This window comes from Prionailurus bengalensis, chromosome A3, assembly GCF_016509475.1.
Source record: "Prionailurus bengalensis isolate Pbe53 chromosome A3, Fcat_Pben_1.1_paternal_pri, whole genome shotgun sequence".
NCBI lineage: Eukaryota > Metazoa > Chordata > Mammalia > Carnivora > Felidae > Prionailurus > Prionailurus bengalensis.
Window position 1 is genome coordinate 103,119,961 of NC_057354.1, and position 16,311 is coordinate 103,136,271.

The 16,311-nt window shown below is 35.7% G+C and overlaps 1 protein-coding gene across 2 annotated transcripts in view; it reads right to left on the bottom strand.

Annotated features, from left to right (window-relative positions):
• ZC3H6 (zinc finger CCCH-type containing 6) overlaps positions 1-16,311 on the bottom strand; it is a 72,266-nt gene that overhangs the window by 8,682 nt on the left and 47,273 nt on the right. For both annotated transcript variants that reach the window (XM_043603986.1, XM_043603987.1), the window contains exons 4-9: positions 15,633-15,879; positions 13,193-13,326; positions 6,942-7,058; positions 5,979-6,090; positions 1,447-1,556; positions 311-564 (exon numbers count right to left, since the gene is read on the bottom strand). In XM_043603986.1, the coding sequence (XP_043459921.1) occupies positions 311-564; positions 1,447-1,556; positions 5,979-6,090; positions 6,942-7,058; positions 13,193-13,326; positions 15,633-15,879 (974 nt within the window). The remainder of the gene's footprint in view (positions 1-310; positions 565-1,446; positions 1,557-5,978; positions 6,091-6,941; positions 7,059-13,192; positions 13,327-15,632; positions 15,880-16,311) is intronic.

Genomic DNA, 16,311 nt, shown 5'->3' on the forward strand with positions numbered 1-16,311 from the left:
CAGTACCCATGCAGCCTCCTAACAAATTGGGAGAAATATCAATTCATCCACCTGGCAGTGCCCTTCCGGATGGATTACTGTGTGGAGAGGTTTCTGAAGCTGTGTTAAGGATTCCATAGAGAAAAGCATGGATGGCATGCAGTGGAGGGTGGGGACAAAGAGAAAGTAGGAAGTAGCAATTGGGGTGAATGCCAGGTATCTGCTATCTCTACTTAAGTTTAATTATATGATTACCATGGAATACAAGTTAGTTTCTTAATAAGAATTTTTAGGAGCAAAAATGATATCACTAAAAAAAATTTTAACTTACTTCTTCCCAATCTTATGTGCTAAATCCACAGTAGGTTTCACAACTATTTCAAAAAGAGATGGGATTTTCTTGAAATCATCGGAGAGATCTGTCTGAAAATCATCTTCAGGATCAGAAAAGGGAAAATGCTCTGGTGGGGTTGGCAGAAGCCCAACTCCTGGAGGTGGTTTGGGAAGAGGAGTTATGCCCCGTTTTCTAAGTTCTTCTAATTCTCTTTCATCTTCATTTGTGGCTTCTTCTTCAGTGTTCAACACCTAAAAATAATTCGCCAAGATTACTATTTCAACACAAGCTTTCTTCCTTACATTTAAAATTTTTTCAATGTTTATTTTTGAAAGAGAGTCAGAGAGAGAGAAAGAAAGACAGGGACGAGTGCAAATGAGGGAAGGGCAGAGAGAGAAGGACAGAGGATCCAAAACAGGCCCTATGCTGACAGCAAGAGAGCCAACATGGGGATTGAACTCACAAACCATGAGGTCATGACCCCAGCCAAAGGTGGATGCTCAACCGACTGAGCCACCCAGGCACCCCTCTTCCTTCTTACATTTAAAAACTGTGAACACTTCAATAACCTAGTTTTGATATTAGAAAATTATCATTTTAAAGTTAAAATGGATCAGAGAGAGAAAACTCATTTTTGATAATGAGATTCAAAATGGTAAAGGATATTTCTCAAAGTACATTAGCTTTTTAATGGCAGAACAAGAGTAAGAAAAGATTCTTAATTCCTAGCCCAATATTTCTGCTTTTCTAACACACTACATTAAAAAAAATTTTTTTTAATATTTACTTTTGAGAGAGACAGAGACACAGAGCATGAGCAGAAGAGGGGAGAAAGAGAGGGAGACACAGAATCCGAAGCAGGCTCCAGGCTCTGAGTTGTCAGCACAGGGCCCGATGCGGGGCTCGAAACCACAGACCGTGAGATCATGACCTGAGCCAAAGTCGGACACTTAAGTGAATGAGCCACCCCGGCACCCCTTTAACACACTATGTTAATGGATTAAAACCTAAAATAGCAAACCCTTGATTTCTCAGGAGGGTTTTATGAAATGTAATTTGTAAAACATGATTCAAGTCAAATGAATTTGTGGTGAGACCTAACAAATAACTGAAGTGCAAAAGACAGTACTTACTTTGTCCAAAAGTTTCTTTGTTTCTTTAGTCAGATCATCATGGGAAAATTTACAATTGTCTCCTTGGTAACATTTCGCTCCACTGTGATAGAACTTACATGGAAATTCATGTAAATAAAAATATTAAGGAATAAACCAAGTAAAATCAAACCCCAATATTTTTAAACCACAAAACATAACTGTGCTGAGTCAATCATATCATACTAAATTTTCTACAATCATGTCAGGTTAGACTACTTAATTTTTTATTTTAAGATTAAGTATTTTAATTAGGCAGCAAACATTCAAAAATTTTAAATCTTTCTTACTATATTAAACTAGAAATTTTTTAAAGAAAAAATACTTACAATTGTTATAGCAAATACTATAGTATTCTAGTTATGTAAGTCCTATAATTTTCCATAATAAAAATATTATATAAAACAAATTTTGTAGCAAGAGCTTATATCTATGAAGAAAACCAAAGGACTTGATATGTCATGTTAAAGTCAAATATCCCAACATGAAAACTATAAGCAAATCATTCTCATGGTTTTGGAGACAAACCTCAAACTTCTAAAGAAAATATTAAATCCGTAAGTTTATTAAAAAAATATACCATTTGTGTTTATGTTCAGGGAATTCCTGAGTGGTTTTAGCATATTTATTACTATAATCATTATATTGACAAGATCAAGAGAGAGAAATCATATGATCATCTCAGCAGATACAAAAGGCAACTGCTAAAATTCAAAATCTTTTTTTGACTTAAAATAAAAATAAAAACCTCTTAGTAAAATAAGAACACAGTTACTTAACTTGATTTAAAAAATCTTAGGGACACCTCAGTTGGTTAAGTGTCTGACTTTGGCTCAAGTCATGATCTCACAGTCTGTAAGTTTGAGCCTGCATCAGGCTCTGTGCTGACAGCTCAGAGCCTGGAGCCTGCTTTGGATTCTGTGCCTTCTTCTCTCTGCCCCTCCCCTGGTCTCTGTCTCTCTCTTTCTCTCAAAAATAAATAAACATAAAAAAATGTATCTTAGAACTATAGTCACAAGGGGTGCCTGGCTGACTCAGTCGATGGAGTATGGGTACCTCAATCTCAGGGTTCTATTGTTGAGCCCCACATTAGGTGTTAGAATTCACTTAAAAATAAAATCTTAAAAACAAAAACAAACAAATAAAAACCTACAGCCACAAGCCAAAGCAAAAAAGCACTATCATTAAAACATGTATTATGTCTGTCACAATCACTACTGTTGAACATCATGCTGGAAGTGTAGCCAATATAATGAAAATTAAGAAGCTTAAATGTGATAAAAGAAGTAATTATTATTATTTACAGATGACATAACCCTATGGGGAAAATGTTAGAATAGGCTGAAAGCTTTTATTTCAATAAGGTGTTTGGTTTCTAAAGAAATATGCCGGGGCGCCTGGGTGGCGCAGTCGGTTAAGCGTCCAACTTCAGCCAGGTCACGATCTCGCGGTCCGTGAGTTCGAGCCCCGCGTCAGGCTCTGGGCTGATGGCTCAGAGCCTGGAGCCTGTTTCCGATTCTGTGTCTCCCTGTCTCTCTGCCCCTCCCCCGTTCATGCTCTGTCTCTCTCTGTCCCAAAAATAAATAAACGTTGAAAAAAAAAATTAAAAAAAAAATATGCCAAATCTTAAAAAGATTTCCTTTTCTTAAGTCAAATTTATTATAACATTTTGATAGAGAAAGGAGGATTATTTGTCCTACTACATATCAAATATACTATTATAGAGGGGAAAAATCAAACAGCACAATGTGTAATAGTAGTATAGAGGTAGATCTGGTCAAGATGCCATTTTAAATCAGTGAAGATGAGACAATAAGTGTAACCATCTGGAAAAAAAATAAGGTCCTTACTGCACATCACACATTAAAAAATAATCCATATCAACTAAAGGTATAAATATTAAATTAAAAAAAAATAAAACCTTAACAACCATAGCTGGATAACGTTTTTGTAAAAAATTATGTGTAAAAATATATACATATATACATCCAGTCATACATACATACCTCAGCATGGAAAAAAAAATCTTAAAGGCTTCACACCATATTGTTAGCATGGTTATCCATGAAGAGTGAGATTACTTAGGATTAAAAAAAGTCAACTTGAAAATTATCAAACATGTACCAAAGTAGAGAGAAAATGAGCTCCCTCCTGCTGGCCATGTAGATTCAACAATTTTCATCATTTGGAATTCTGTGAGATCTTTATCACTCCTATACTCTCTTCTCGACTCTCCCCACAAACACTGGAGTATATGAAACACAGCACATTCCAATACATTACATCAGAAAATGTTTCCAAATTTATTTCAAATGGATAAGGAATATTTTTCTTAGCAATCACAACCTTACCATCAATCTAAAAAAATTAACGCATTAATTTCATCTGATATTGTCAACACACAAATTTTCCAGACTGTTTCCAAAAAATGTCTTTTTATAACTGCTTTATTCACATCAGGATCCAAACATGATCCATAAATTGCATCCAGTTAATAGACCTCTCAAATTTCCTTTATTGATCTCTAGAAGTCCTCCTTGATTTTTGCATCATTTGTTAATTTTACTATTTGTCAATAGATGGTGTTTAAACACTCCATACTGCATCGTATTAGGAGGCATTTAACGTATAGTTGGCTTTTTTTAGTGAGGTTAAGACCAAGCAGTCAACCCCAGTGCTGTCAGCCCAATCTACCAATTATAAAGTTGCTCACCAACATTTCACCTAATGAGTTTAGCAGCCATCAGTAATCACTGCCCAGACCAATTAGAAAAGGGTGAATTCACATGTAATTTTGCCAGAGCCTGCCAAGCTCCCATCTATAGGCGTGAACAATTTTGCATTCTTACCACAAAGTTGGAATGTCATTTGTTTTTTCACAGCCTTGCTAACAAACTTTGCTCTCACTTTTAATTTTTGCAAATCTGGAAGCTACAAATGGTATCTCGACATACATTATATTATGAACAGGATGGAGTGTCTTTTTATAACATTTTGGGAACATCTGCATTTCTCTATGAATTATCTGTATGTCTTGCTCATTTTTCTTTTCAATTTTTAGAAACTCATGTATTAAGGCTGTTATCTCTCTGTAAGTGATGTAAGTTGCAGATAATTTTTCTCATTTTATTATTTATCTTTGGCTACATAGGTCATATTTTTGTCATGCAAGTTTAAAAATTTTTGTGCAAATTTTCAATCTTTTATTGCTTCTGGATTTTAAGTCAGACTTGGGAAAGTTTTCCACTCTTCTGGATTATGAAGGAATCCATTCATAAAAATCATTTGATTTGTATGGTTTCATTTTTTATATTTAGCTCTATGATAAAAAGGGATTTTTTACTTAATTTGTTAATATTATTTTTTGACCTACACAAGACTATTTTAAATTTTAGGCAGAAGAAATAAATGTGAGGATCTGTGAAATATCAGTTTGCTGGCAAGACAGAAATAATCCAGCAAAGCAACACAGACATTAGGGCAAACAGATCCATGGAGCCCAACAGAAAGTCCAGAACAAAACCAAAAACATACATGTAAACACTTCATCTACGATGAAGATGGAGTTTCAAATCAGGGAGGAAAGGCTCCATTAGTTATAAATGGTAATGAATAACCAGCAACATAATGGGGGGCAGTTAACATGGAAAGATTCATGAGGTTTAGATATAGATAGACACAAAGATATAGATATATATAAATTTTTTTAAAAGAAGAATTATGTATAATGAAATACCAATTTGAGTGGGGACAGGAGTTACAATTTAAATGTATAGATATCCAAAGAGAAATAGGGAAGAATGTACTGTGTTTGTCACTGTGTGATAAGATTTGATGAGACTTCGGTTTTATAATGTTCAACAATAATTTAATACTTATATTCATAAGTAAAATAATTAAGTCATAGAATAAACAGTTTGCCAACTACTCCTTTAGGAAGTACAGTTGCTTGAAATACTTATAAGCTGAGTATATTAAATATAAAGTACCTTTAGTTCACAGATTTTCTTTTCCAAAGGGAAGTTATTTTATTTTCCTAAAGAATACCTCAGTTTGCCCTTTCGAAGCACAAAGGCTACCTAGACTTGGTTTCTGTAATATGCTATTTTAAATTTACAACCAAAGTAACCTGTAGAGGTTGTACCTAGGATTTTTAAAAACCTCAGTAATGTTGGGGCGCCTGGGTGGCGCAGTCGGTTAAGCGTCCAACTTCAGCCAGGTCACGATCTCGCAGTCCGGGAGTTCGAGCCCCGCGTCAGGCTCTGGGCTGATGGCTCAGAGCCTGGAGCCTGTTTCCGATTCTGTGTCTCCCTCTCTCTCTGCCCCTCTCCCGTTCATGCTCTGTCTCTCTCTGTCCCAAAAATAAATAAATGTTGAAAAAAAATAAATAAAAAAAAAATTAAAAAAAAAAACACCTCAGTAATGTTAATAAATAAATAAATAAATAAAATAAAAACCTCAGTAATGTTTTACAACCTCAATATTTTGGTTAACATATTTTTAATAAAGGATATTATGCATATAAATGCAGTTCTCTCCTTTGGTACAATATCCTTGTAAATAAAATTTGCAGATCTCTTTTCTCTTCTCCAACTCTGCATCATGATCAAATTTACATTGATCTCCCTGTCACAAAAAAGAAAAACAAAAAAAAGAGAGAAAAAGAGAAACATTGAATTTTCTCTATGGTATTTCATGGTAGAAGTATGGACACATCTTCAGTCTTTAAATAAAGAGCTAATAATAATTCAAACAATCCCTTGGAATTCTTGCCCAAGACAGTGGATGTGGCCATGTACAGAGGCAGCACAGTGAGCGTGGCCTCAGAGGCTACTGCCTGGCTCTACCAGCACTCACCATTTCTAGCTCAGCTACTGTGGTCACTTAATTAATCTCCTGGTTTGGCCACGTTTAAAGTGGGGAAAATATGAGGTGCCTGGGTGGCTCAGTCAGTTAAGACTCTTGGTTCCAGCTCAGGCCATGATCTCATGGTTTGTGAGACTGAACCTGCTTCAGGCTCTGCGCTGATAGCACAGAACCTGCTTGGGATTCTCTGTCTCCCTCTCTCTCTCTGCCCCTCCCCTACTCTCTCTCTCTCTCTCTCTCTCTCAAAAGAAATAAATAAACATTAAAAAAAATAATAATAAAATAAAGTGGGGAGAATAACAGTAACTACTTCATAGGTTTGCCGTAAAGATTAAAACGTTTAATATTAGTGATCCACTTTGAACAGTACTTGCCACATAGTCAGCATTATGTGTTTGTTAAATAAAACCTGATTTAACAAAGTATATTACTGTCCCAGAATATAATTAAATGAGCTCTGTGGTACAGTATTTCCATGCAAGGTACATTTCAAAGAAATAGCTTTATTACAACTATATGAGAAATGAAAAACCTAACCACCCCCAAAAGACTACATTTTAAAGATTATTTTGGAAGTTAAAATGACTCATGAGATATCACTATAAATTTACCTTAATACATCTCCCTTCCAGAAAGTATTTACAGATTTGTTTTCCTTTGTGTTCCACTGTGTGCTGATTAATGAATTCCTGAGTCATAACCTTCCATTTCTTCGCTGGTTTATTATACTGTGAGAAAAAACAATTCATTTGAATACAACATACGAAATATTAAAGGTATTAAAATGGATAGTCAAATGGATTGAGAAAGCAGTATAATTACAACCTAAAGTGGCCAAGACTGGACATTCAGATGCTATCATTTATTTGGAGTTATGTTTCTAATACACTGCTTATTGCTACTAGTGGTTCAAATAACCCTATTTCTATTTTAATGAGGATGTACAACTACTTTTTATTAAAATTTTTTTTTTCAACGTTTATTTATTTTTGGGACAGAGAGAGACAGAGCATGAACGGGCGAGGGGCAGAGAGAGAGGGAGACACAGAATCGGAAACAGGCTCCAGGCTCCGAGCCATCAGCCCAGAGCCTGACGCGGGGCTCGAACTCATGGACCACGAGATCGTGACCTGGTTGAAATCGGACGCTTAACCGACTGCGCCACCCAGGCGCCCCCTACAACTACTTTTTAAAGATAAAAAGCTTGAGGGGCGCCTGGGTGGAGCAGTTGGTTGAGCGTCTGACTTCAGCCAGGTCACGATCTCGCGGTCCGTGAGTTCGAGCCCCGCGTCGGGCTCTGGGCTGATGGCTCGGAGCCTGGAGCCTGTTTCCGATTCTGTGTCTCCCTCTCTCTCTGCCCCTCCCCCGTTCATGCTCTGTCTCTCTCTGTCCCAAAAATAAATAAAAAACGTTGAAAAAAAAAAAAGATAAAAAGCTTGAAAATTAACAATAATACTCAGTGTTGGCAAAGGTATGATAAAGTGTGCACTCTCATATTATTCTTGATAGCTATGTTATAAAAGACTTATAATATCCATATTGCTAGACACAGAATTTGTACTTTTCAGGAGTATTCTGAGGGAATCATCAGGGAGGCACACATATATTTATTCACAAAAATAACTACTGCAGAATTACTTACATGATAAAACAACAAACAAAAATCTAGAAATACTCTACACATCCCAGATAAGAAAACCAGTTAAATACCTATCACTGGTAGACTACTATGTAATCATTAAAAACTGATGAGATGGAGGGGCGCCTGTGTGGCTCAGTTGGTTAACTGTCCGACATCAGCTCAGGTCATGGTCTCACAGTCTGAGAGTTCAAGCCTCACGTCAGGCTCTGTGCTGACAGCTCAGAGCCTGGAGCCTGCTTCAGATTCTGTGTCTTCCTCTCTCTCTGCCCCTCCCCTGCTCATGCTCTGTATCTCTCTGTCTCAAAAAATAAATAAAAACATTAAAAAAATTTTTAAAAACTGATGAGATGGAGAGACAATTTGGGGACATAAGAAATGTTCATAGGGATGTCTGGGTGGCTCAGTTGGTTAAGCGTCCCACTCTTAATGTCAGCTTGCATTGGGGCGCCTGGGTGGCGCAGTCGGTTAAGCGTCCGACTTCAGCCAGGTCACGATCTCGCGGCCCGTGAGTTCGAGCCCCGCGTCAGGCTCTGGGCTGATGGCTCAGAGCCTGGAGCCTGTTTCCGATTCTGTGTCTCCCTCTCTCTCTGCCCCTCCCCCGTTCATGCTCTGTCTCTCTCTGTCCCAGAAATAAATAAATGTTAATGTCAGCTTGCATCATGGTATTGCTGTACATGGGATAGAGCCCTGCATTCTCTCTGCACTGGCAGCATGGAGCCTGCTTGGGATTCTCTCTCTCCCTCTTTCTCTCCCTCTTTCTCTGCCCCTTGTGCACTCTCGCTCTCTCTCTCAAAATTGATAGACATTTAAAAAAAGAAAGAAAATGCACATAATACTTTACTAAGTGAAAAATTGATCGCAATTTTATAATAAAAAAAGACTGAAGAATAAAAAAGAAAAAAAACTAAAAGAATATACCCCCACATTTAAGAGTGTATGTCTCTAGGTGTACTCCTAAAAAAATTAGAAATTTTTTGAATTATTTTTGTACTTCCTTTAAGAAAAAGAGGAAAGATATATTTCCTTTAGCTTTTAAATTAAAAAACAAAACAAAACAGAAAGAAATGTATTGTAGAAAATCTCACAGCCCTACATGTTTCCTTAGTTCTCCTTTAACCCCTATTCAACTTTTTTTTTTCCCTATTCAACTTTCGCTAGGAGTACAAGAAGATTGATTTGTTAACAAGAGTATGATGCTTAGCCATGCTAAGGACTTAAGATTCATGAGCTCTATAAAACAACGCTATTTTTCAAACACCCGGTATGCACCATGCTTGGCATACAGTAGGAGCTCAATAGCTACTTGCTCTTATAATTTGATTTGTTTCCCTTTCCCTCAGTTTGCTGGAGATGGAGAACAAAACACAACCTACTGGAAATAGGAAATTTCCAGCAAACACTTAAGGCAAGAGATGGCTAGACTGAAATCTGATCCTCAGCACTTGCATTTGAAATATGCTTTACTGTAGGAATTCTTGGGGGAAAAAGTACAAAAATACCAAGAAAACAGACAATCCTATAGGTTCTTTTAAAAAATATAAGCATAATCAAATTGCCCCAGGGAAACGCAATGAAATTGCTTATAATATACTATGATAGAACCATTTAAACTGTCTTAAATTTATGTAGATTTGACTCACAAACATTTTCTATTTCTAGGTTCACTTAGAACAAGTAGATATAAATGACCAGCTCATATATGCCTTCTCTACAAAGAATGGTGGCTATAATAAAATAGGAAGCCAAGAAGAATGCATTACACAAAATCAATGGGCCAGCTTGAAGAATTAACTCTGAAATTAAAAAGTAAAAAATTAGGTAATCACCAAAAAAAAAAACCCACCCAAACACCCTGAAAAACACACCAAGTGGCACCTATATTTCATTAATAACTCATTCTATGTTACTTTCTAATGATATGCCTCGTTGTAATAGAGGATAGTGGTTTTTTCCGTTTTGTTCTTTAGTTTGGTAAAAAAGTAGAAAGTATCTCAGGATCCATAACTGTGAGAAATCTAATTATAATCATGATATTCCAGAAAATCTAACTTTAACAATAAAATTTTAGGACAAAATAAAGTGCCTAGAAGATCTGATCTTTTACGTCTGAATCTACAGAAGCAACATGAATGTCCTCTACCCTTAAAGATCACTTGTAATGTAAGAGCTGGAAGAATCAGTCATCTAGTTCGGCACCCTCACTGGACAAGTATAGAAACTGAAGATTAGAGAAATTAGTGACTTGCCAAGGGTCATATGGTGAGTGAGCAGGCAGGTTAGATAGAACTCTCTGCACTGTATCACATTACCTCTAAGAAAACACAATTCAAGAAAAGAGGAAGAGAAAGGAAAAATGGAGGGAGAGAGAGAAAACTAAACTATCTACTTGGTTATTTTAAAATTTACTCTAGAAGATGTATTACACTGGTATAAGGAAAACAAACATAAAATATTTTTTAAATATATAAAGAAGAGGAAATGAAAGGATCTACCAGTAAAATAATATATGTTTACAGAAAATTTAACAGCTGTTATAAAGACAAAAAAATTTAGATGCTTTATGGCTAACAGAATAAATAAGTCTTTCAAATCCATCAAAAATTTGCTTGTTCTATAGCCAAATTATGGAAAGAGCCTAAATGTCCATCAACTGATGAATGGATAAAGAAATTGTGGTTTATATACACAATGGAATATTACGTGGCAATGAGAAAAAATGAAATATGGCCTTTTGTAGCAACGTGGATGGAACTGGAGAGTGTGATGCTAAGTGAAATAAGCCATACAGAGAAAGACAGATACCATATGGTTTCACTCTTATGTGGATCCTGAGAAACTTAACAGGAACCCATGGGGGAGGGGGAGAAAAAAAAAAAAAGAGGTTAGAATGGGAGAGAGCCAAAGCATAAGAGACTGTTAAAAACTGAGAACAAACTGAGGGTTGATGGGGGGTGGGAGGGAGGAGAGGGTGGGTGATGGGTATTGAGGAGGGCACCTTTTGGGATGAGCACTGGGTGTTGTATGGAAACCAATTTGTCAATAAATTTCATAAAAAAAAAAATTTGCTTGTTCTGTGACTACCCTTGAGTTTTCAAGACTGTGTGAACATACAAGTATCTGTGAGTTTATCTGCCTTTAGGAAGATCTTACACTCCTTGGAAAGGATGGATCTATATTGGCCACTTTACCATGTTCACTCTATCCTGAATAGGTCTCCCCTAGACTACTCCCAAACATGAGCCACATGCTTGGGCTCTGGCACTCTCCTGGCTGTTTCTGGAATAAGAAGAAATCTCTCTTGACAGCCAATAAACTGAAACAGTTGATAACATTTTAACCTTAATAAACAAAAGGAAAAATATTCTAAATCTGATGAATGTAAAAGAAAGAATTTATTCTGATTTTCTATACCATGATAAAGAATCTTTTAGTTGCAGTCCAGGTCAGTAAACACCAAAATGTCAGTGCTTGGTGTGCCTGGGTGGCTCAGTCAGTTAAGCGTCTAACAATGGCTCAGGTCATCTCAAGGTTTGTGAGTTCAAGCCCTGGGTCAGGCTCTGTGCTCACAGCTCGGGCAGAGCCTGGGGCCTACTTCATATTCTGTGTCTCCCCTCTCTCTGCCCCTCCCCGCTCACGCTCTGTCTCTCTCTCAAAAATAAACAAACACTGAAAAACAAAAAACATTAAAAAAAATAATATGTCAGTGCTTGAAGGGCTCCTTAGAGTTAATTTAATTCCATACTTTCATTTTACAGATTAAGCAAATTGAAACCCAGAGACAGGTAGTAACTTGTTCAAAGCCACACTTTCTTGGAAGCTAATTTTTTTTTTTCCAGGTATAGCGTGTAGGTATCGGTTATAGGAGAAAACTTACTTTAGAAAGTATTCACATTAATTTAGTCTAGGGAAAGCAGCACATTCTAGGGGAGTCTAGGAAGATGGATAGACAGGTTATAATTACTCAGAAATTTCAAGCTTGTTTCCAAAGCTGCTATTCCATGGAACAGTGAGTGGTTCAATGAATGTTAATAAATGTGGGTGGGGTGAAGGAGTGAGTTCAGGGTTAAGTAAAATTTGAAAACAGTGGATTGAACAAAGTAAAACAGGATTTTTTATATCTAACTTGCAAGGAGCCTTTAATACATTAAAAAAAGTTTTTTTTAACATTTATTTATTTTTGAGACAGAGAGACAGAGCATGAATGGGGGAGGGGCAGAGAGAGAGGGAGACACAGAATCCAAAGCAGGCTCCAGGCTCTGAGCTGTCAGCACAGAGCCTGACGCGGGGTTAGAACCCATGGACCATGAGATCATGACCTGAGCCGAAGTCGGACGCTCAACCAACTGAGCCACCCAGATGCCCCAAGGAGCCTTTAATACATTAATGTTAACTGAGAACATTAGTGGTAGAGTGGTATGTGTTGGGTTTCACTAATTTACCTGGGCCTGAACTTCTTTTTTTTTTAGCTCATATTTATTAACATATCCCTAAATAGTGTACTAACGAATACATATTAAGAAATCTGTGCCCATTATCTTTAAACCCAGACATCAGAAAACCAAGCATTTTCAAATTACAATACATTGCTATCACTTTGTTCCCACTCCAGGTTACAACTTTTAATAATCTACCCTTGCTCTGTATAATTCAATCAATCTTACTGGAACAGTGACAGAATACTGAAATTGGGCCACTTTAATCCAGAGTTGCCAAAAGGCTGAAATGTACATGTTCAGAGTTCAATTCAACACATATTTTTTCAATATCTACCAAACACAAGGTACACAAATTCATCTTTCCAACCATTTATATCTTTTTCCTCTCTTTCAATGCTTTCAGTTTTACTAAGTTAATTTACCACTACAGTATCTCCCTTCTTATCAGCCCTGCTACATATTAAGCTATTAGCATTTTAGTTCCATTTGCATCTGGGGAAAATGACTCCTAGGAAAGGAAAATACAGCAGAGAACTAATAGACCATACATTTTTGTTTTCTGACATACCAATTTTATTTTAAGGTGCTTTCAAACATCCATTTTATTTCAAGGTGACCTAAATTTGCATCTCTATACTTGTATCATGACTATTAAAACAATTCTTTATTTTTTTAAGAATCTGTTTATACTCATTTGATCTTAGCTAGAGAATTTTCATTTACTAGGAAAGTAGCATTACAATCACAGTGATTTCTCTGCAGCCAAATAGGTTAAAACTAGTACCTCTTGAAAGTCATCCATTCCTGAAAAAATATTAGGCCCTTTATTGGTTCTTCCCCCACGGTCTTTGCGTTTGATTTTCTTCGGCAAACCACGTCCACGACCAACATTAAAACTTTTAACCCTCTGTTCAATACCTAAAAGAGTTAAAATGTACTTCAAATATTACAGAAAAACAACGCAACTGTCAATCTATTAGCTTATAAGGAACAGCATATTTTAAATAGTATATAATATACAGTGCATTCTTTTTCTTTCTCTCTAGATTCAATGAAAAATATTAATTAAGTTTTTCCATTTTACTTTCTGGGTATTGCTTTTCATTTTTTTCTTTTTAAGGGATGTTAATGATAATAAGAAAGCAAGGCACAAGAATACACATGACTAGAGAAGTTAAATCTAGTTTTGTTCTTTTTAATTTTCCTTAGAATAAGAAAACAGTTTTTCAGAGAATTAAACATTATATTCATCCCTAAGGAAGACATTATAGATATTAGCGATTAACTTGACCAAACTGAGTTTCTAGTGATAATTTTGAATAGATATCACATATGTTTCCAAGTAAAATTTATACTTGTCTTACTTTTTAAAAACTTGGTATTCAAAGTATCTAAAATTACCAAAATTAAATATTAGGATAGAATACAGAGTATTTCTCATTTTACCGAAGTCCCATAGAACTAATATATTTTCTTACGTATTATGTGATCTTAAACCTACAAAACAGCAAATAAATATAGGAAAAAAATGTTTTTATCAAAAAGAGTCAAAGAAATTAAAAATTTTAAATAACATCAATTTTCACCTTTTCAAAGAATAGGGTTGGTAGGGATTTGGAGAAATTGGCATTTTCACACACTGGCATGCTGTTAAAAAAACTGGTCTATCAACTTTTTGTAAATCAACCTTGGTATGTGGATTAAAATTCTTCAAATATGTGGCTATATCTTTTGACTCAATTCTGCATTTCAGAATTTATTCTTACAAAGTATTTGTGAAGATGTTTTCTGAGACATGTATAAATATGCATGGTTAATCACAGAATTAAAAAAAAAAACCTGGGTGCAACTTAAATGTTAAGTAGCACTTAAATCTCAAGTGGTTACTGTTACACAAACCTAAGACTCTGTTAAACAAATTATCGTAGATCTATTTAATTGAATAGAAGGCAGACATTAAAAGCTACTTGTTAGCGGAAGAATGAGATATACTTCATAGTTAAGGGAAAAAACAAGTTAAACAGCATGCATAATTTTTTGTTAAAAATAACTGTCAGAAAGATTCTGGAAGAATGCACACCAAATATACTAATAGTCACTGTTTTTGGGTGTAGGGATTCAAATTGCTTTTGTTTTATGTTTGATCTTTGTTGGGTTATTGTTTCCACACACAGAAAAGGTTTTCTGCATTTGGCCATGTATTACTTTCATATTTCAGGGGGAGGAAATGAATGTCAAAAATAAAAGAATACTCAATTCTTTAACAGAGCAAACAGGAAGAACTTGAAAGGGAAAACCCCAGGTGGGAATGGATGAGCGAAACCTCTCTATGTTCCCTTATTCCCCAAGTGGAATGATTCCTGACACCACTACGTCTAGACTTCAGGAACAAACTTACTAATTACAATAGCATATGCACAGGCAAATTCTTTTCCTTTTTAGGTCAGCAAAGCCTGGATACATATTTTTCAAAGGAATTTTGCTAGGAAATCAAGAAAAATAAAGTCATAAAAATTACCACATTTACTCTTAACTAATTCCTTTTTTCAACAATAATTAAAGTATAGTAACATAGGGTTTGGGTGCTCACTGCTTGACTTCAGCCTCATCCTACTCCAGTTTTCATGAAGCAGATATTGAGTGGACAGTTCTTAAGGTTGATTTGACCCTTATGTGACCCACAGTTTATATGGCACCTTGCCATGCTCTCTCCAGGCACCATGTGCGCCTCAATACAGAAGATGAATTGATGATCACTCCAGAAATTTCTTTAGTTTATGTTCTTATTTCCAATCTTGAAGAATATCCATAATCCTAAGTATAAGTTCATTTGCACAGCAAAGATGATCACCATCTTTTAAAGTCTAATAAAAGAATAGCTTCCTAGAATTCTCTCCTTACAGGTCTAAAATACAAAGCAACGCATAGAGTAACAGAAACAACTGAAAAAGGTAGGCTATTTTTTCAGTAAACTGGTATTATACAAGGAAAGGGAAAAATATTAAATACTCAAATATTAAATACTCAAATATTAAAATACTATGCAGATTAAAATATTTGTAGATGTTTGTCCTCAAAATCTAAAAATAAAGAAAAAAGAATTCGGGAACCACAGGAATAAGCCGATCTTGAGAAGGGACTAAGAAATTTAAGTTTTTACTCCATTGCTACCTGCTGTAATAAGGTTCCCATATTAAAACACAGCCCGACAATTTCACACTTACCTTGCTGAACTTTCATTCTTTGTTTTTTCCCTGGTTCTTTAGAAAATGATCCTAAAGCAGTCGTTGAGGTTTCTTTAGCTTGTCTGTATTGTTTCAGCTGACTGGCAAAATCTTCCTCTGTTTCCTGACTGTAGGTACCAAAGTTGTCATCACTGTAGGTACTGTACTCATCATATTCTTTACTTCTAAATTTTTTGTTATGTTGACTCTTCTTTGATGTCATGTAGCTTCCTGATAAATGTCCATGCTAAGTGAAAATAGACAATAGTTATCAGGATTTTTCAGCTATATAAATGAATTGATAGTAACACAGGACATCTTTTTTCCCCCCCAGAAATCTGGAGAAAAAAAGGGGAAAGACAATTACAGTTCTGACTCTTGGCTAGTACTTGTCTATGACAGTATTTAAAACTAAGTTCAAAAAGCCAAGTGCTACTCTGGTATTATCAAACATTATAATTAATGTTCATAGATCCTTGCTGATGAGTGTGTTTTGTTCCCTTTTTGTTTTCCATGTCCGGTGTCTCCATATTTGTACACAAAAGTATACTTAAAAATCCACACCATTATACATGAATTCCTTCTCTAAAGAGTTGAAAACATCTTTTGGAAAATATATGGGTACCTGGGTGGCTCAATAGGTTGGGTGTCTGACTCTTGATTTTCGGTCAGGTCATCA